Source organism: Hevea brasiliensis, chromosome 2, assembly GCF_030052815.1.
Source record: "Hevea brasiliensis isolate MT/VB/25A 57/8 chromosome 2, ASM3005281v1, whole genome shotgun sequence".
Lineage (NCBI taxonomy): Eukaryota > Viridiplantae > Streptophyta > Magnoliopsida > Malpighiales > Euphorbiaceae > Hevea > Hevea brasiliensis.
In genome coordinates, this window is record NC_079494.1 from 98,169,020 (window position 1) to 98,191,185 (window position 22,166).

A 22,166-nucleotide genomic window follows, 5' to 3' on the forward strand; every position below is an offset into this window, starting at 1 on the left:
ATAGAAAGCCAAATGATTTCTTTTGCAATCCCATATTTATATTACTAGTCCCTCAATTCTAATCTAAACAAAAAAAACCACTCAATATAGAAACAATACTATACTAAGAATTCTATCTATATAGGAAAATAATCCTTCTTCCAATTAAATAATATTTATCCCACTCAATTTTTTTTTAAAAAAATTCTCTTTTAAATACCACTAAAATTTTATGCCACAAATGTAATAATGTTCATCCATTTAACTTCTCTATTGGGTCAACCAAATTTTGCACTTGTTTGTTGAAAAGAAAGCTGGGGAAGGAAAAATGGATGTAATTATAAGAAAAGTAAAATCTTTATAGAAAATAATCCTCCTCCTATTCTATATAGGAAAATAGGAAAATAAGCCTTCCAATTAAATAATATTTATCCCACTCAAATTAAAAAAAAAAAAAAATCTCTTTCAAATACCACTAAAATATTAAGCTACAAATCTAATAAAATTCATTCATTTAATTTCTCTATTGGGTCAACTGAATTTAGGGCTTGCCTGTAGAAAGGAAAGCTGTGGAAGGAAAAATGGGTGGAATTGTAAAACTCTTTATGGAAAATACTCCTCCTCCTAACCTATATAGGAAAAAAATATGAAAATAATACTCATTCCAATTAAATAATATTTATCCCACTCATTTAAAAAAAAAAAATAAAACTCTTTCAATACTACTAAAATTTTAATATAATAAAATTCATTCATTAAATTTTTCTGTAGAGTCAATTGAATTTAGGGCCTGTTTGCAGGAAGAAATGCTGGGATAAAGAAAAGTGAGTGGAATCTAATATATCTATATGAAACCTAAAGACTCAAAAACTATTAACCAAAATTTGGCTGTTGCATTCACCATTAATTGACACTTGGCAAAATAATAATTTTATTTAAAAAATTTCACTTTAATTTATCTTATTTTTAATTATAAATTTAATTATTTGCATTAGGTAATGTTTAAATGAATAATTTTATCTTAAAATGTATAATTATTTAAATTTGAAATATAAGCTAACATAAAAGGGAATATATTTAATATAAATATAATTTCAGTTTATTTTAAATATATATATATAAACCAAATTTTGACACTTATATTCACCAATAATTAACATTTGGTATAATTAAAAAAAATAATAATTTTATATAAAATATATGAAATTTTATTTTAAAAGTGAAATTATTTTTATTAAATAAGATCTAACCGAGTTTGAAATCTCATTTTAACTTTTTTAAATCATAAATTTAATTATTGGTATTAAATAAGTTAACTTAATAATTTCATTTTAATAATATACATTGATTTATAATATTTAGTTTGAACCGAAATAATTAACATTAAACTAAACCGAACAAACCAGTTTTTAAAAAATTCAAAATAAAAATATCAATTCAAAATTTTAATTTGGTTGGTTATTTTGTTTTAAATTAAATATTACTAAATTAATATAAATATATATAAAACTTAATATAATAACTAAAAATTTTGCCTATATATAAAGAAAATAAATAATTTAACCAATTAAAATTCACTTGATAACTTATACGGAAAGTAAAATCTCTACAGAAAATAATCCTTATCCTATTTTATATAGAAAAATAAGAAAATAACCATCTTTCCGGTTAAATAATATTTATCCCAGTCAAATTCAAAAAAAAAAAAGCTCTTTCTAATGCTATTATAATTTTAAGCCACAAATCTAATAAAATTCATTCATCTAATTTCTCTATCTAAGGTAATAGGATTTAAAGCCTGTTTTGTATAAAGGAAAGCTGTGAAAGGAAAAATTAATAAAATTATAAAGAAAATAAAACCTCCATGGAAAATAATCCTCCCTGCATAGGAAAATAATTTTCCTTCTAATTAAATAATATTTATCCAACTCAATTTTTTTTTTAAATATCTTTCAAATACCTCTAAAATTTTGGGCGAAGAATCTAATAAAATTTATTTTCTTATTTCAATGTTAGACCTGTTTTCTAGAAAGAAAAGCTAAAAGGAAAAAAAAAAGTAAAATTTTTATAAAAGAAAAATTATAAACTTTTTTTAAGGAAACTGATTTGTTTATTTCTATATTTTGATAAAAAAATTATTATATTTTTATTATTATATTTATATCAAATAAATAAAAGTATTAGAAAGAAAAAAAAAAGACATAAAGAGAAAAAAAAAATTAAAACTGTTTCCTATTTTTTTTTCTTTTCTCAATTTAGATGAAAAATAAAATGGATTTTCATACAAATTCTCACAATCTTTTCCTTTATCCCTTTCTTTCTTACAGAACAGGATAATAGAATTGCCTTTTTTAATTTTTGATCACTGACCATTTTTCTCTCTTCTTTTGACGCTACAAAAACACTCCCTGAGAACGCTGGAAGGGATTCTACTCAGTACAGTGGCTAATCAGGCTACTCTGTCACACTACCACCAGCACCGATCAATCACTACCGTCTACATAGGCCAACAAATACACGGACCCCGCAGCTAATAATCAAAGCTAATCATCTTATATTCATAATAAGGTACACATTAACCGAAGCACAAACTTGATTAGATCGGTAATCAAATAACAAATAAACAAGCAAAAATAAGTAATTTAAAAGAAATATTAGTGGCCTCACTATTCACTAATCACTATCTATCTTGGACTTAGGTGGACCCCACATGGCCCCACAAAAAAGTGTGAAACTGAACTCAACTTGTATAAATAGGCAACTATGATCAATTCCTGAAACCGAGAAATCCTCTCCATTTGTCTCCTCGCCCTCTCAGGGCCCGTCCTCTGCCCTGTGCTTTGCTGTGTTCTCCCTGAAAAAGGAAAAAAAAAAAAAAAACCCTAGATCCCCAAATTCTATTTTTAAACTTAACAACAAATTCAAAAATCCACACTCAAGATTGAATACTGGTAATTATAGTAATGGCACAAGAAGAACCTGAAGTGGAATCTGCATCAGAAAACTTAGATCAATCTCAATCTTCTTCAGATCCATCGCTTTCTCGGAATGTATCCTTCAGTAAACTCAACGCGCAAGCTCCTGAGTTTGTCCCCACGCGCTCACAGCAACAACCGCCTCCTCCTCCTCCTCCTCCTCCTCGGCTCACTGTCGTCCCTCCTCCTCCGCCTCCTGCTGCCATGATGCATATCTATCCTCCACCTCCTCCCTCGCCGTTTCATGTCCCGATTCATAGCCCTGTCCCTGTTCCTCACGTGATCCCTGTCCAGAATCACCACCCCCATCCCCATCCGCACCACCACAACCACCACCAGCACCAGCATCATAATCAGCAATATGTTCCGCTTCGGAACCATAGCAATCATCATCACGGTCAGAATAGTCACTATATGCCTATGCAGTATCATGGGAATCAGCATCATCAGAATCAAAATCATTATGCTCCCGCTTCCATGAAGGGTCAGTCAGAGGAAGAAGTGGAGGCAGCTGCGAAGAAGGATGTAGCATCATCAGATCATGCGTCCAAAGCTGACAGAAATGGGCTTTCTGATGAGGCTGTGCAGAAACTTTTGAATCAAGTGAGTGACCCTTTTGCTTCTAGACTATTATAAATAGTGTAGAACTGCAAAAGTATATTTTAGTTAGTGTGCTTGTGAAGAGTGTGGGCTTGATAAATTATAGTTTGCTGGTCGAGTGTGGAGTGGATTTAACTGATTGGTAATACTTAAATTATAGTTAAGTCCTTTTTTTTTTATCGGAGGAGGTTGTTAAGAATCTTGGGTAAAGAATTTCATGTTCAATTATCCCAATCACCAAATTAACATACCACTGGAACAGTTATACGAATTCTAATAGTTGCAGAGATTGAAGAGCATGCACATATCCAACCGAACATAATGTTGAGAATTGTGTATTATTAGCTGTAGTATTCGTTTTGCATTAAATATATTGTACTGTTGAAGGGCAATCTGGACTTAATAGCTAGAGAATAAGAGTAGTTGAACATTTGATGTTTAGAGTTTCCAAAAGAAAAAAAATGTTAAGCTTATTGTTATGCAAAATACCATGTGGAGAGGGGATGTAGAGTATGGTTTGATCAATCACTTTTTCAAATGATAGATGTTATTTAGGTTTATAGATTATACATTTCCAATGTCAATATTGACAAAAATGGTAAGATTATCGATACGCTACATACGATGTGGAGAAAGGATGAAGTGGATTATGGTTTAATCGATCATTTTTTTAATTGATAATGGATATTTTAGGGTTTTACATATGAAGCAGTTGTTTCCTAGACATGCTTTAGTTTTGCCTGGCAGTCACTTTTAAAATTTTGAAGTCAGGTTCTGAGTGTTATTGTTAGTGTTATCATGGTGAAAGACGACATTAAGGTGACAGGGTACGGGGTACCCTATGGCCTTTGGTGAGAGGCAAGGCGAGGCTTTTTCAAAGCATATTTTAAATGCTTTCTAAATATAATTTAGGAAATTTTAGGTTATGGTGCCTTGCTTTGAAAAGGCCTCGCCTCGCCTCTCACGGAAGGCCATAGGGTCCCAAACTCTCAATTCAAGCAAATAAGAGATTAAATTATTAAACAACATATTTTTCTAATAATTTGCACCATTGCAATTTACACATCGTAGCAAGTGCATCAATACCCATTTCATAAAAATATATCACAAATCACAATACCCATTTAATAAAAAAGCATATCACAACAATACCCATTTAATATCAAAAGAACATCATACTAAATATTTAACAAATTTAAAAAAAAATTAAAAAGAAACAAAAATAAGTGCTAGGAGTCTGGTAGGTTGCGCAGCATAGAGAATAAGAGAAGAAAGAGACAAAAGAAAAAAAAATTAAGAAGAAAAAAAAAAGTGCTGGAAGTCTCGTAGGTTGTGCAGCATAGAGAATAAGAGAAGAATGAGACAAAAGAAGAAAAAAAAATTAAAAAGAAAAAAAATTGAAGTGTTGGAAGTCTGGTAGGTTGAGCATCCTGAAGAGAATAAGAGAAGAAGGGTACAAAAGAAGAAAAAAAATAGAAAAGAGAAAAAACCCACTGATTGCGGGTCTAACCAGGTTGCACAGCGTGAGACTGAGAGGAGAAGAGAGTAGACGATAGAATGTAAAGATGAGAGAGAGAGAGAGGAAGAAAATACCTGGTTGTGCAGTGTTTCCTTGGTCTGCTCTGCTCTTTTTTGCTTTGCGATGTGCTTTTTGTTGGTGGTGTTAGGTAGAACTAGTTTAGGTTTTTTTTTTTATTTTTTATTTATTTTTTTAATGCTGTTTAAAAAAAATAAAAAAAAGAAAATTTCCATTATTGAAGAGTTGTCACCTCAATGCCCCAATGCCTCTCGCCTTCCAGGGATCGGGCGCTCGCCTCTTCTCAATTGCATTGCCTCAGCCAGGCGAGTCGTTAGGGGCTCGTCTCGCCTCACCTGACTCATCGCCCGGCGCCTTTCGTCACCTTTTAACAGCACTGGTTATTGTGTTAACTAAGGTGTGTCTTGTGTGTGTGTATGCGTGCGGGCGTGTCTTGTGTGTGTGTGTGTGTGTATGTGTGCGAGCGCGCGCGCGCGCGCCTAACCTTTAGAATCATTATTTTTCTATTTATTGTGCATTAGGCAAAACGCATATGGCTTATGCCCTTGGGATTTGCAGAAATAGCTAAATACATGATTAGAGACAATAAATAAGGGAACAAACTGTGAGGATTACCTAAGGACTTGTAGCTGGCATCTGGTAGTTGAATGGGTGTTCACCTGCTTTTTGGATTCTGTAAAAATGAAGATTTTTATCTTGATCTATATTCTATATTCAGCACTTTTCAATAACAAAATGTTGAAAATGTATTAGATTATAAAGTTTATCTTTTGTTTCCTGTGGGTTTAGTCATTAGGAGATACTGATTTCTTTCTCAAAGCACAATCTGTTGACGCAAAAATGGAGCCACATTATTATTTTCTTTTGATTGTTTGGGTGTGAAAGATGTAGCTAAACTTGTTTGCTACACTTAAAGCACAAATAAACTTAAGTGAGCTAGAGTTTAAGCTTGAATTCATAAATTATTGTATGAATATTATATTATACGATGTAAAAATATGCTTAAATTGTATATATATACACAAGTATTTGATTAGGGTTGCAAGCCACTCCAGTGGAGCAATGAAATAAATAAACTTTTCTTGGCTTGCTATTCAAGCTAGATCTTGATTGGATTCCATTGAAACTGAATCAAATTTGAATATTTTGTGAATCAGTTTGCCTAGCTTTGCTCAGTTTTGCCAGAAAATGAAAGGTTATGTACATTGGCTCCTCCGTAAAGCATGTAGTGCAGGAGGCCTCATGCATGGGGACACCATTTATTTTTCACTAGGCTTTCATTGCCCAGAAATTTAAGTAATTGGCTTTCATTGCCCATAAATTTAAATAATTTAAATTGTGGAAAGATTGCAAAAATTCAAGGGAAGAAATGTATATTACTGAGGGCGAATTAATTGAAAACATAATATGCATGTAATACATAGTTATTTTTCCAGTATGCTATTTAATTCATATTATATGTTTGAAATAAAATCTATTACATATTTTACCATGGACATCGAAATAAAATATAATAATGAACTTCAACAATTGATTTTTGAGGTGGTTGAAGAATGGCCTTTATTCAGGCATTTTTCGTCTGCCTAGTATTTCGAACAAGAGTTGAATATTTCGCCTTTTGATTTTAGAGAAACAAAAACAAAACATGGGTTACAATTATGGTTGAAAGCATACATGGCATTTATAGTTCTACTCTACATTACACATTATGTTCTTGTTACCTTGTATGAAGCAAGAAGGCTTGTCAACTTTGTTTCCCCCCTAACTATTATTTGTCTAATCTCAAATAAACCTTTCAACTTTTTCTTCTAGAAGTTATTGGAAATTTGAAGTACATTACCAAGAAAAGAATTATACAAACTTATAGTTTAATTTGTCATTTAATAGTCAAAAGTGAACATTCTGAAGGGTGGGACCATATCTCAAATCCTCTCCTATAACCTTGCCGATATGTGTCTACTTGGTAGTTTCTTTAGCATAAAAAAAGACTGTAGCCAACTGCATCTAGTATGAAATTGAGGCTTATTTGAGTCAATTAAGGCCATTGTTGTTGTATTTACTGACCTTGGTAATGGCAGCTATTGAATGCTTCTTGGGAGCTTATTAAGGTCAGTGTGATCAAATACTTCTTGGAAATGAATGTTATCGCTTATTTTGGTTTGAGATTATTAGCATGCAAAATTTTTCGCCTGCATGTGAGGGTTTATATGAGCCCGCCCCCCCCCCAACCCCTTCTTCTTCCTTCTCCTCCTTTCTCTTTTTTCTTTGAATTTTTAGTAACTTTTTTTTTTTTGAAAGAAAAATAAAAAGGGGAGCTGTGGTGATGCTTGCATGTTAAAAGCTTAATATGGGATGCGTGTTTAGGTTGTTGGACTTGGGCAGTTTGGCCTATATTCAGTATTACTAGTATTTTAACTGAGTGATTTTATAACATCCTTAATAGATTTGAATCTTTTATAGATTATTTTCTATTTTAGTTTCAATGTTCAAGTGTTACCTTGTGTTGTCACAAATTGTATGTTATTAATTTTTTTTTGGGACATTTGAACTGTTGTTTGCAGGTCGAGTATTATTTCAGTGATTTAAATTTGGCAACTACTGATCATTTGATGAGGTTTATACAGAAGGATGCTGAGGGATATGGTAAGGTTCTTTGGTTTCAGTGGCATTTTGCTTTTCATTATAGCATATCCTCTAAATCTGGTGTTTCTGCCCCTCAATGTTATCATTTTTTTGCCCCTTTCTTTTACTGTTGTATAATTTAGCTGCTTTTGGTCAAAGCAAATTTGGGAAATGCAGCCTCAATTTTCACTTAGTTTTATGGTCTGGTTACTATAAAGTATTGTAGAAGTTCTTTAGATGTTCTATGAAAATGGTGCCTCCCCTCAGTCGTTCATATGGTCTTTGGATTTAGAAGTTAATGCCTTGTAATGATCATATTGTGGAGCGAAATGAAGTTTGTGTAAACTGGAGTCATCTCAAGAATCAAGATACTATGATAAACTATAAATATTGCCATTCTTCAAATCAATGAGTGACAAAATGTCTTTTTCCCTGAGGTTTTATTTGAATGGTTTCTATGGGTTTGTAAATGCATCTGCACTATGAAGGCTTTTTCTTTTTCTGAATTTTAAAAATGCTAAGATAAAATCTGTGACGGACAAAGGTTTGAGGGTAGGATACTTTAATCTTTCTATCAAACTAGTTTGGATTGGCCTTTTTGGGGGTAGAGTAGCTTAGATAAATTCATTTGCATTTTCTTATCAATTTGGTCTATGGCATGTTTATAATTCTGTTATGTTACACATTGTAAGTTATATGGTAAGTTATATGGTCCTATAAAAGGAAGTAGTAGTACAACAAAAAAGAAAAGGGTTGTTCAGCAATTTTCACTTAAGAATTATTTCAAATGTTTCAATCAATTTTAGTATATTGTTTGCTTTAATGTAGTGCCAATATCTGTGGTTGCTTCCTTTAAGAAGATCAAAGCTGCCATAAATAGTAATTCTCAGCTTGCTTCCATTTTGCGGAACTCATCAAAGCTTGTAAGCTTTCATATATTTTGCGCTTGAAATACATTTTTGTTCCTTAATGGCATCTATTCTTGTTTATTCGTTCAGTTGTTCTATTGATCATCTTACATTTTTGACACTACATTCTACAGGTAGTTAGTGAGGATGGAAAGAAAGTTAGACGTCAGCATCCTTTAACTCAATCAGATGTGGAAGAGTTGCAAGTAGGTTTCTTATGTCTGTATCTTTTACCTACTTACTTTTTAATTGTGCGTACATCTTGCCAATATTGATGTAACTTAAAAGTCAATCTGTGATGTAGAACACAATAGAACACTCAAAAGGGGATGAGAAACAATTTTTTCAAATTTTGTATTTATTTATAATTTCAATTCTCGTATTTTCAGAAGGAAAGTCTCTACTAAAATACCTAGATGAAAAAGGTATTTTGTTATGGTCCTGACTCCTAAGTCTGAGATTGAGTACATGGGCTATTCATAGGGAAATCTAATAGGATACTGCTGGATTGCGGCTTGTTAGTTTTATGGCCTTTCCCTTTGTTACCTATTGTGAATGTAAAATGAAGGTTTGTTAGAGAGAACCTTCCGATCTCTGAGCGTTTAAGGAACTCAACCTTGAGTAAAACTAGACTTGAATAATTCTATTTCTGAATGAAGTTCTTAAAATACTGATATGAATTTGCCTAACTCCACCTTAAAAGCTAGCTCACAAGGGGAGGTTTGCAAACTCATATATATAACACCCAAGACTTCCCTGTAGAACCGACGTGGGACGCATCATTCCCTATCCCTTTAGACTGAACGTTCTCGTGAAGTAACTGGAGTCATGACTCGTTCACCCCGACCTTTCCCAAAGAACGTCAGGGAACCTTTGTACATGGCCTACCGACCCATACAGAGTGAGGCTCTGATACCAAATGATATGAACCTGCCTAACTCCACCTCAAAAGCTAGCTCACAAGGGGAGGTTTGTAAACCTATATAGATAACACCCAAGACCTCCCTGCAGAACCGATGTGGGACGCATCAAATACGCTTTGATTCTTAACTGGACTCTAAACAAGAATATACTCATTCATTAATTCGGAGTATATGCCTTAACAACTAATATTTCCTGCGCAACTAATACTACTAAAATTTAGGAAACCTAACTACTATTTGAATTAGGAAAACTAAATAAGGAAAAACAAACGTCTGAATAAACTAAAGAAAGAACTCAATTTTACACAATCAATACTGTGCCTTCTTTTCCCATGCGAGAGCCTCTTACAGACTTGCTGAAAATAGCTGGTTTGCTGTTTATTCGTAACATTACTGCCCCCTTTAGAAACGTGCTTGTCCTTAAGCACAAAGGTAGGAAATTGTTGCCACAAAGTGGCCTCACAAAGCTTTTATTGACTCTCAATTTCCCTTTAGCATTTCAATCTTCAATTCCTTCTAGCCAAAATAATTTTTTACAGTGATGCTTGTTTATATATGGCTCATAGCCATTAAACCATAATTCTTTTGCCCTTCATTATGCTATCTCAGCGCTAAATAACTGCTTGATAAATGGTGGGTTCGTGTTATATGAAGTCGAATGTGCTCGCTTTAGCCTTTAGAGCTTGTAGCCTTTGTGCATTCGTTGTTCAGACAACTGAGCCAAATCCATTGTAGTTGATAGGTCAGTGGGATGGTGTATAGTTACCTTGATTTGTAGAGCCTCATTCAAACTGCTAATGAAAATCTCCACCTAATTGTTCAAACAGATGTTGGTATTCCTCCACTGAGCTTATTTGGCTTAATTTGGACAAAGCTCCAAGTTGACCTCCATTAATTGGGGGCTCAAAACGTTGATGATAACATTCTTTAAATTCAATCCATGCTAAATTGAGCTATCTTGTTCCAATTTCAAGAAGTAGAGTTGACCAACTCCTTTAAGATGGAAAGGAGCTAGGCTTACCTTATCATCTGCTGCAGTTTTTTGGTGTCAAAAACAATGCTCGCACCTGCTAAACCACCCAATGGGATCTTCTTTGCCATTTTAGGAAGGAAAATCCAATTTTAAATACCTCAGAACAAACCAACCATTTTCATGCCGGCCTTCATGGTTTGAAGTATTAGTGATTGGTCTTTTTTTCCTTCATTCGGTTGACCTTGTAGGACACTTTTCTTCTCGTCCATCAATGGCTTCTCCAAACGGCTGGTTTTAAATTCCTTTGCAAGGTTGTCCATTCACAATGATAAATCCTGCTGTTGAGTGAGGATGATTTCGCAATCATCATGATAATACTTCAAGAAGATCTCAAATTGTCGCAAGAAGGCTTTGCCCATGTTGAGTTTTGATACCAAATTGTTACGGTCTCGAGTCTGGGATTGAGTATGTGGGTGATTCACCAGGAAATCTAATAGGAAATTGTTGGATTGGTGCTTGTTAGTTTTACAGCCTTTCCCTTTGTTACCTATTGTAAATGTAAAATGAAGACTCGTTAGAGAGAACCTTCCAATCTCTGAATGTTTAAGGAACTCAACTTTGAATAAAACTAGACTTGAATAATTTTATTTCCTAATAAAGTGCTTAAATACACTTTGATTCCTGACTAGACTCTAAACAGGAATGTACTCCCTTATTAATTAGGAGTTATGCCCTAGCAAGTTTTATTTCTTGCGCAACTAATACTATAATTTAGGAAACCTAAATACAAATAAGGAAAAGACAAAAATCTGAATAAACTAAGGGAAGAAATCAATTTTTTGCAATCAGGTCTGTGCCTTCTTATTTCCATGCAATAACCTCTTACAAACTTGTTGAAAATCTTTGATTTGCTTTTTATTCATAACATTTTTATGGTATGATAACTAGTCTTACTAGTACTATGATTAGGAATCCCAAATTAAGAAAATACTAAACCAATATGTTGAGATTAGAGAGAATTGAAGAATTTCTTGATGTATTTCACAGTGTTACACTGATTCAAATTTATACACAAAGGCTATAGCCTTAATAGGAAAGAAAATAAAAGCTAATAAATACAAATATCCCTAATATCACTAATTTACATTCTAATTTACAGCTAATGCACTAATTAAGGGATTCCAACACTCCCCCTCAAGTTGGTTCATGTATGTTGCACATGCCAAACTTGCAAACTAGGTTATGAAACACCTTACAACTTAACCGTTTAGTGAACACATCAGCTAACTGATTTTTCGAACTTACGTAAGAGACACTTAAGGAACCATCCATAATTTTTTCTTTTATGAAGTGTCTATCAATCTCTATATGTTTGGTCCGATCATGCTGAACTGTATTATGAACTATACTGATTGCAGCTTTGTTATCACAAAACAAAAATAAACCATTAGCTTCAAATAATTTTAATTCTTTCATCAACTTCCGTAATCACAATAACTCACAGATACCTTGATCCATTGCCCTGAATTCAGCTTATGCACTGGATCTAGCTGTCACATTTCGCTTCTTACTTCTCCAGGTGACTAGATTACCACAAAAAAGGTACAGTATCTTGATGTTGATCTCCTATCATCAAGAGACCCAGCTCAATCTGCATTTGTAAAGGCTTTAATCTGAAGGTGACCATGATTTAAGAAAAGAAGTCCTTTCCCAGGTGTAGATTTTAAGTATCGCAAGATGCGGAAAACAACCTCCGAATGAGATTCACGAGGATCATGCATATACTGGCTCACTAGACCGACTGCATATGCTATGTCCGGTCTAGTGTGTGAAAGATAAATTAGTTTGCCAACCAACCTCTGATATTTTCCTAAATCCACTGATTTTCCAACTCCAGCTTTTAATTTACGATTGGCTTCAATAGGAGACTCTGCTGGTTTACAGCCCAGCATTCCTGTTTCTTCCAACAGATCAAAGATATACTTTCTTTGAGAAATAAAGATTCCCTTATCTGATCTGGCAACCTCTATTCCAAGAAAGTACTTGAACCTTCCCAAATCTTTGATTTCAAACTTCTGTGCTAGGCGCTCCTTTAAAAGAGCCATTTCTTTCTTATCGTCACCAGTTACCACAATATCATCCACATAGACAATAAGTATTGTGATTTTGCCTCTACGATGCCTCATAAACAAGGTATGATTAGCATTGCTTTGGCAGTATCCAAAGGAGACCGTCGCTTTACTGAACTTATCAAATCATGCTTTAGGTGATTGTTTTAAACCATACAAAGCCTTTTTCAATCTGCAAACTTTCCCTCTGGTCTTCTCATCCTCAAACCCTGGAGGAATTTTAATATACACTTCTTCTTTCAAGTCACAATGTAAAAAGGCATTTTTAATATCAAACTGTTGCAAGTCCCACTCAAGATTCGCTGCATATGACAACAGAATTCTGATGGTATTCATTTTAGCAACAGGAGCAAAGGTCTTTTGATAATCTACTTCGTATGTCTGTGTGAAGCCTTTTGCTATCAGTCTGGCCTTATACCTCTCAATTGAACCATCTGCTCTATGCTTCACAGTGAATACCCACTTGCATCCAATTGGCTTCTTTTCCAGTGGAAGAGTAACCAGTTCCCATGTCTCATTCTTTGCCAAAGCTTTCATCTTCTCCACCATAGCTGCCCTCCATTTTGGATCAAGGCAAGCTTTCTTCCAATCTTGTTGGATAGAGACAGAGGAAATAGATAGTAGAAAGGCTCTGTAGGATGGAGACAGAGAATTATAGAAGATGAAATTAGAAATGGGATGTTTAGTACATGTCCTAACACCTTTTCGGAGAGCAATAGGAATATCAAGATCATTATCAGAAGAAAGAAGAACAGACTGAGAATCAAAATTAGACTCATCAAGAGCTAAAGGAAATTCATCACATACCTCAAGATGTCCAGGAATTGAATCCAGGGATTCCGGTTGATCAGCAGTCTCCTGCTCGATGGCTATATTTGTCTTGTTTCGTCGAGTATGTGTTCTTAAATCTGGCCTTTTCAGTCTTTTTTGAGATTTAGGTGACTCTCCCTGAGTTTCATTGTTAGGTATAGGCTCTAAACTCAGATTCTCCCCCTGAAATTGAAGGTTGGGAGAGGATGAGGATGAAGGAAAATACACCTCTTTCTTCCTATGCTCCTCCTGAAGAGGTGGATGGAAATAAGATTCAGATTCCCTGAAGGTAACGTCTATACTCACAAAATATTTTTGTGAAGGATGATGATAACACCTATATCCCTTCTGAGTGCTAGAATAACCAACAAAAAATACATTTCAGAGCTCGGGGTTGTAATTTCCCATTATTAAGCTTATGAACAAGCAAACACAACCAAATACCTTTAGAGGAACGGTATATGAATTTTTACCCTGCAAAACCTCTAAAGGACTCTTAAACTCCAATGTCCCAAGAGGCATCCTGTTAATAAGATATGCAGCAGAAAGAATAGCATCCCCCCAGTAAGGTTTAGGAACATTCATATTTCCCATTATTAAGCTTATGAACAAGCAAACACAACCAAATACCTTTAGAGGAACGGTATATGAATTTTTACCTTGCAAAACCTCTAAAGGACTCTTAAACTCCAATGTCCCAAGAGGCATCCTGTTAATAAGATATGCCGCAGAAAGAATAGCATCCCCCCAGTAAGGTTTAGGAACATTCATGGTAAATTTAAGAGACCTAGCAACTTCAAGTAAGTGTTTATTTTTTCTCTCAGATACTCCATTTTGTGAACTAGTATTAACACAACAAGTCTGATATAAAATCCCATGTGCCTTTAAATACTCCTAAAAGACTCCATTCATATATTCTATACCGTTAACAATTCTCAATATTTTAACATTAGCATCAAACTGTGTACTAATCATTTTATGAAAATGTTGGAAACAAGAGAACTTCATTTTTCTCTTTCATCAAATATACCCAAGTTAATCTACTACAACAATCAATAAAGGTCACAAACCATCTATAACTCGATAAAGACAGTTTGAGTAGGCCCCCATACATCAGAATGGATAGTCATAAAAGGAACGGAAGCCTTATTATTTACTGCAGGATAAGATTGTCTAGTATGTTTAGCTAACTCACAAGCATCACATACTACCAATTTAGTTTTGCATTGTTTAAACAGAAAAGGGTAAAGTTTTTCTAATACAGTAAATGAAGGATGTCCTAGTCTGCTATGCCACATGATAATTTGTTCCTCAACACCTATAGATTGCCCCAACATGGCCTGGCCAACATAATCATTCAAGAGATATAGCCTATCTTGTAGTCTACCACTGTTAATCGTTCTTCCCGTCGTCAATTCCTGAAATACACAGTGAGTTGAAAAAAATTCAATTTGGCAGTTTAGAGCTTTTGTGATTGAATTGACAGACAAGAGGTTAATAGGAAAGTTAGGCACATGTAAAACAGAACTAAGACTTATATAAGGGGTGCATTTAACAGAACTTGTTCCAGAAACACTAGATAAGGATCCATCCGCAGTGCAGACTTTTTTTTTTCCTGAACATAGAGAATAGGATATGAATTTATTTGAAAAGCCTGTCATATGCTTGTTTGCTTTAGAATTTATAACCCAAAAAGAATTATTAAGATTGGCAAGAAAAACATTACCTGAGTTGACGAAGTTAGAAGAAGCAACTGTGGTGGATTGCGATTCAAGTTATGATAGCAAACGCTTTAGAGTCTGTGCGTCTTCATTAGAAAACATTTCAATGGTGGTAGTATCTTCAGACAGATTCATAGCCTCAGATACATTAACTTGTAGTTTAGTAAGGCCCATCCTTTTTCCTCCACACCCTTTAGTGGGGCGTCCATGCAATTTCCAATAGTGTTCCTTATTATGCCGATTTTTTCCACAATAATCACAATGTAGTTGATCCTTATCTGATGAACCATGTGACTGTTCACGTGAGGAATTAGCAACTAGTCTTGCCTTATCAACAGACATAGAATGAATCATGACACTCCTCCTGCTCTCTTCCTGCTGAACATAAGAGGATGTCTGTCTTAAAGTAGGTAAAGGATCATTTCCAAGTTCTTGGATCCTAATTTGATCATATTCCATATTTAACTCGGCAAGAAAATCATAGATCAGCTCTTTCTCAACCAACTTCTGAAATTTAACAGCATCTTCAGGACATGAGGCCTGAAAGTCCTGGTAAAAGTCCAGTTTCTGCTATAGATCACTTAATTCTGCATAATATTGAGCAATAGTTAGCTCACCCTATTTCATACCATGAACTTTGTTTCGAAGCTCATATACTTGTGCATCATTCCCAACTTGAGAATAGGTCTAAGAAACTGCACTCCAAATGGCAGCTGTACTATTCAACAATAAATACGCACGAGCTATATGTGGTTGCATGGAATTGATAAGCCATGACATGATAAGAGAATTTTCTGACTCCCATTGACTGTAGGTAGAAGCAGACTTTTCTGGTTTTTGCTTATCTCTAGTAAGATAACCCTGCAACCCTCTAGCTTGAATAAAAAGGAGACACGATCTAGATCATGCAAGGTAATTTGTCCCATCAAGCTTTACGGGGCTAATAATTAATGAGGGATTTTCAGTTGTAATAGTCATTTTCCCTTTAACTACTGAATTTTTTGCATTAGGCATGATTCAGAGAACTGATTAAAAGAAACAGTAGGCAAAAGACAAATACCCAAAAACAAAATTGCAAACCAAGAGATAGGAATGGGCTGGGCAAAGGCGCGGTACACTAGGGATGTCATCGAAAACAAGTGCGGCTGGAAAAATTGACCAGGAACAGGCTCACTCCTCGGCGTGTGTACACGAGTCGGAAACCTTCTGTCGGCTTGTGGGATCATGCACCTCACCGGATGGCGGCGAGAATCCAGGCGAGGACTGGCGGCGAGAATCCAGGCGAGGACCAGCGACGAGGTTCTCTTCCTTCCTAAGGGGCGGTGACAACAACCTCCCTCAACAGACCCGCTTTCAAGGCTTACCCACACAAATCCTAACTATTTCTCACTATTTTCTTTCTGCCCAAAAAAAAAAAAAAGCCAAATAAAATGGCTAAGGCTTTGATACTATGTTGAGATTAGATTTCACAGTGTTACAATGATTCAAATTTATACACAAAGGCTATAGCCTTAATAGGAAAGAAACTAAAAGCTAATAAATATAAATATCCCTAATATCACTAATTTACATTCTAATTTACGGCTAATGCACTAATTAAGGGATTTTAACACATTCTAATTTATAGCTAATGCACTAATTAAGGAATTCCAACACAATACTAACTAGGAATATAAATTCAATGATAACTATATAGGTATTTGTATTATAATAACTAGTCCTACTAGTACTAGGCTATGATGCACAGAAATGTCGAGTCATCCTGTTTCCCTGTTTCGGAAATATTTCCAACACGAAAACTGAGGAAAATGCTGGTGAGACGTTTTGGGTCCGTTTCTTGACATTGGGAAAGTCAAAACGCGTTTCTTTTTTTTTTTCTTATTTTAAAAAAAGAAATAGCTTAGGTTTAAAACACGATAGAACAAAGAGAGACAGAGGTGAGAGCACAGATTAGTGCCACATCACAGAAAGAAGAAGAAGAGGAGGTGGAGGATGACTTGCTTGGAGGTGATGGCACTGGATCAACGGCGTGGTGACAGCAGCGCCGGTAAGTCGATCCGATGATTCCTTTAATCTTCCCAGTTCCCATCTCTGCTCTGCCTCTGATTGGTTTTTGTATAAGGATTTTGAATCTTAATCAATGGTTGATGTTGGCTTTAAGCATGCTGTATTTTTTTTTTTTAATATACCTTGGCTGTGATTTAGCAAACCAAGATGTAATCTTCAATTCTCTCTCTCTCTCTCTCTCCATATATATATATATATATGGATATCTATGAAGCATATTGATTTAATATATTTAAAATTATTAATCATAAATTGCTTCACAATGTAATCAAATTCTAATAATTGCGAAAACAAAACTTATTTTTACCAAAAGAATTATTTTATTTGGTGAGAGTTTTTTTATTTTAATATTTATATTACTATTAATGTCAATGATTTAAGTTTTTGATCTACAATTCAAGATATCAGTTATAAAAACGACTATAATACTAATATTATTGAGTTAAATATCACTATATTTATATTTACGCGTTTTCCCATGATTTTGATTCCTATATTTTCTAAAATGTCATTTCCCAGTGTCTGCTTCTACGTTTACATGTGTCTGCATTTCCGTCCGTGCTACATAGGTACTAGGATTAGGAATTCCAAAATAAGAAAATGCTAAAACAATAGCCAAAACTGACTACGAAAATACTAAACCGAATAGGACTCTTTAAATATTCCTAAATAATTATATAATTCCTAAATGATAGAAGTTATTACAATGAAAAATTAAATCAACATAATTTTCAAATTAATCATCATTGACTGCATCAAACTTTCTTCAAGCTGGTTGTATGAGGCTTACTCTTTATTCCATTACCATATCTGTATTCTTAGTTCAGACAGATATAATCTTCTAACATGACTTTGTTACTTTCATTTTGATCTTTAGTCTCGTATAGTTGTCACTGAAAACTTACCTGAAGATCATTGTCACCAAAATCTCATGAAGATATTCTCTACTGTTGGGAGGTACCAAGATGGTTTCATATCAGATTTGCATAATTCAAGTGAATATTTATAATAGACATTTAATACTGTTGGGTTTTTTCCTTTTCAGTGTGAAGACTATTCGTACTTGTCCACCTCAAACTTCTGGTGGAGGGGCTTCAGCATCTCGATCCTCAAAAGCTGATGGAATGCATTTCAGTAACAAGGTATGTTTGTCTGGATGCTCATGCATAAATACATACAGAACACGTGCGCGCGTCCATGCAGCGACCACCTTTAGCATATTCTTTAGCTTTTTTACTATGTCTTTTCATTTTGTCAAAGACAATTGATTTCTTTTATTTGATTACGCCATCTTGTGCTGGTTTTCTGAATGTGATGGTCACTCAAATGATACACTGGAGCAGCAAAGCTGAAATATAAAATGCAAGAAAAAAAATTGTGATGCTTAAAAAGATGCCAATGATAATTATTTTGGTTTTGAATCTTGTCCATGAAGACAGACTAGCCAAAAAAAAGGTCAAAAAAGAAGGTTGCAGGAATGAACAAGGAACGCCTAGTGGCCTACAAGTGGGCCTTCTATCTGAACGGAAGTGATTAAAACACCATAAATGCGTTCAAGTACTATGTTGAGACTGTGATCCTATTTGATGAAAGATAATTTTTTTGTTTATCCCTTGCTGCCAATACAAGTTGGAGTGAGTAGGATTGGCGTGTTACTGTCGTACAGGCTTATTATCATTGGCTTCCTATTTCTTATTTTATTAGTTCATATGTTTTGCTATTCTTTTGATGCTGATTTATTTATTCTGGTATTGAGATGCATATCTAAAATTTAAACTTGTGTCATGTGCAGTTGCATGCATTTGTGGAATATGAGTCTGTTGAGATAGCTGAGAAAGCAGTAAGTATTATCTTTTCTACAATTGAGTGAACACTCCTTTCCCAACCTTCAATTTTCACCAGAGAAGTTACAGTGTATTCTATTTTGCAGGTAATTGAGCTAAATGATGAGGAGAACTGGAGGAGTGGTCTTAAAGTTCGGTTAATGCTAAAACGCACGGTATCTACCTACATTTTTCCTCTTCTCCTGCTTGTTATTTTTGAACGGAATTCCAATCACATGTTGTAGCCAAGCCATGAAAGTTTTCAAAACTGTGAAAGTTTTCAAAACCTTCCATCTTGATTTGACATTTTGTGATTCTCAATTATGCTTAGTTTTCAAAGAGTGGCAGATTGAACAATATCTGAAATAGCTAATACTCCAAGGAGAGAGAATTTTAAAAGGAAAAAAGATAAGACAGCATAAGAAGAAACATTTCTTACACTGAATATCTCATATGCAACTTTGTCTGGTCTTACAACCTGAAAGCTTGCCATTTAATGTTGTCTGCTGCTTTTGCCATTATGTGGAACAGATTTGAAATATATTTACTTGCTGTTTGAAATTTACTGTCTTTTTATTCTCTCTCTCTCTCTCTCTCCCTTTTTTTTTTCTCATGTTCTTCATTTACACATTCCTGTTGATTTGTTGACATTTTTTTTCCAAGTGACAACATGCATATTTGGGTGTCAAAGGTATTCTGTGTATTCACTGAATCTGAACTTAAAAGATTGACAAATCAAATTATTGTGCTACAAGTCTTATCCAACTTTTGGAGTTAGATTAGTCTTTTGATTTTTTTTTTGTTTCTTACATCTTTAGTCAAAACCTACTCAAGCTCGGGGAAAGAAGGGGCATGATGAGCAAGGGTACTCTGAGGAAGATGAGGCTTGTACACCTGAGCAACAGCTGAATGAAAAACAGAATGAAGACCCTTGCCAACAATATGTTGCTCATTCACATGAACTATCTGTAAGTACTGGCATATTTCCCTGAATCTGATTACGCACTATGTTAAAGGTTCATCGTTTTTAGCAAATTATAAGCTAATATGGCCAGTTGAAATTAAGAGGTTAGAAGCTGTTCACTGTACCCACTTTAAAATCCTGGAAATTTTCTGAATTGGCTTGCTATTTATTCCTTATAAAATAGGGTCAGTTAGTTTATAAAGGAAATTTATGTTCTGCAAAAGAAATGACGGATTTGGATTAGTTTTACCCATTTTTTCCTAAAGAAGAAGTAGGCTTGTTCTTTTGGTAATGTTCTGTTAAGTAGGAAAGTGAGTGTGACTGCCTTGAATCCAGAAGAAGGATTGCTTTCCTTTTGATGTGCCTGACAAGGCATCCCTGTTTTCCTCTTATTAAATGATGTTTTAGGTCTCAGTTTTAATGTGCCTTTGCTTGGGCAGGGAGAGGATCATGTGAATGACAAGGAGGGTGCACATAGAAAAGGGCGCAATCGGGGTCGGGGCAAGGGGCGTGGGAGGGCTCAGTACCATCATAATAACCGTGGAAATCACATCGGAACACCCCCTTCTAATAATTCAGTTATTGGTGAGCAGCCAGTGATGGTGAAGCAACCTCCAGGGCCCCGTATGCCTGATGGCACAAGAGGATTTGCTATGGGTCGGGGGAAGCCAGTTGCTGTTAATATTGCATGATAACTAGTCTTTTTCAAGATAACTACGGAGGATGGGGAATTTAAGGGTGGTATTGAACATGGGAGTTGATGGCAGGGTTATACAAAGGGCTATTATCAATCAGAAGTAGTTGGTGTAAGGGTTGAATAATTTATTTTTGAATGGATATTGCAGAACAAATTTGGTTATCATTTTTATTTCCTTTTCTTCTTAATTTTTAGCTGTATGTTGTAGAAATGAAAAGAATGAAACCATTGGTGGGACTTATAGGTAAAATGCAAGTCAAGACTTACATTACTAAGGAAAAAACTGCCAATTACATGCCTCTCTTAATTTAAGTGAAGTTGGAGGGTTCTGGTTGCTGCCGAAACTTTTACCTTCATAGTTTTGATGGCTGTGGTTTAAAGTTTTGCTTACTCTGAAATGCTTTGATCCATTATTTTGCTTCGATTTTTGAGATAAAATTGGTAATTTGTTGGACTACATGCTTGAATTTTAATATTTTTTTAATAATATTTAAGTTTAATCCGAATTTATAGATTAGTTTCTGTATTTAGCTGACCAAAATGCTGTTGTTTCTTAAGTAATCAAGAGGGAGTAAATTGGATTCTAATTAAAAATTTTAGAGAATGTAGTAAAGGGAATAAATTAAGGATGAAGGGAAGGAGAAGAAAAATGTACGCGAGATTTATAGAGGTTTGTATCTCAAGCTGCGTTCTCTCGTTTTGGAGTTAACTTCACTATTTATTTTTTAATTATGAATATCAAACCCCAACATAAAACAATCATGACAAAGGCTTTATTTTCTCTTGTTGCTCTTTCATACTCTTGATTTGAAGCAAATTATTATATTAAATTTGAGAGCCTATAAGCTTATTATAAATACTTTCAATATAATTAGCAGTACATTAATTGTTATTATAATCATAACATGGATATAAGACACTTAAGTTCAATAATTTCCTTTATTATATTTTCCATTTAAAACAATTTAATCCTTAAAATTTAATAAAACTTATAAATTAATCTATATTTTTTAAACTCATTTATTTAATCCTTCATATTTTAATAAACTTATATATTAGTTCTCTGTTTAATTTTCTACTCAAATTACCATTAATTTAAAAATATGTATTTCAAAATTTCCTTCTTTTATAAATTTAAATATGAAAGAAAATAGTTCTTGTGATTTTATTTATTAACAAAATAATTCAGGATGTGGCAAAATTAAAAATTCTAAATTGTTTTAATTTTTAATTTTACAAATTAAAAATTTGTAAATTACAAGTTAAAATTTTTAACATAAATTAATAGGGTGAAATTTTACAAAATTAACAACAAAATTGTATTTATATTTCATATTATATTGTTAAAATATAAGAATAAATTTGGAATTAACAAAAATATAAGAATTAATTAGATCCTTATATATTTATTGTTACAAAAATATAAGAGTTTATTTGT

At 34.0% G+C, this 22,166-nt stretch overlaps 1 protein-coding gene across 2 annotated transcripts; it reads left to right on the forward strand.

The window, feature by feature from the left end:
* Window positions 1-2,752: 2,752 nt before the first annotated feature.
* On the forward strand, window positions 2,753-21,072 carry LOC110636729 (la-related protein 6B). 2 transcript variants are annotated; one of them, XM_021786553.2, is made up of 10 exons: window positions 2,753-3,557; window positions 7,653-7,734; window positions 8,542-8,636; window positions 8,756-8,827; window positions 18,122-18,201; window positions 18,290-18,386; window positions 19,037-19,084; window positions 19,175-19,243; window positions 19,886-20,035; window positions 20,440-20,630. In XM_021786553.2, the coding sequence occupies exons 1-10, from the start codon at window positions 2,943-2,945 to the stop codon at window positions 20,485-20,487; spliced, it is 1,356 nt and encodes a 451-aa protein (XP_021642245.2). In that variant the 5' UTR covers window positions 2,753-2,942; the 3' UTR covers window positions 20,488-20,630. The 2 variants fall into 2 exon arrangements, with proteins under 2 accessions (XP_021642245.2, XP_021642244.2); XM_021786552.2 differs by having other exon boundaries at window positions 2,755-3,557; window positions 20,472-21,072.
* The last annotated feature ends 1,094 nt before the right edge of the window (window positions 21,073-22,166 follow it).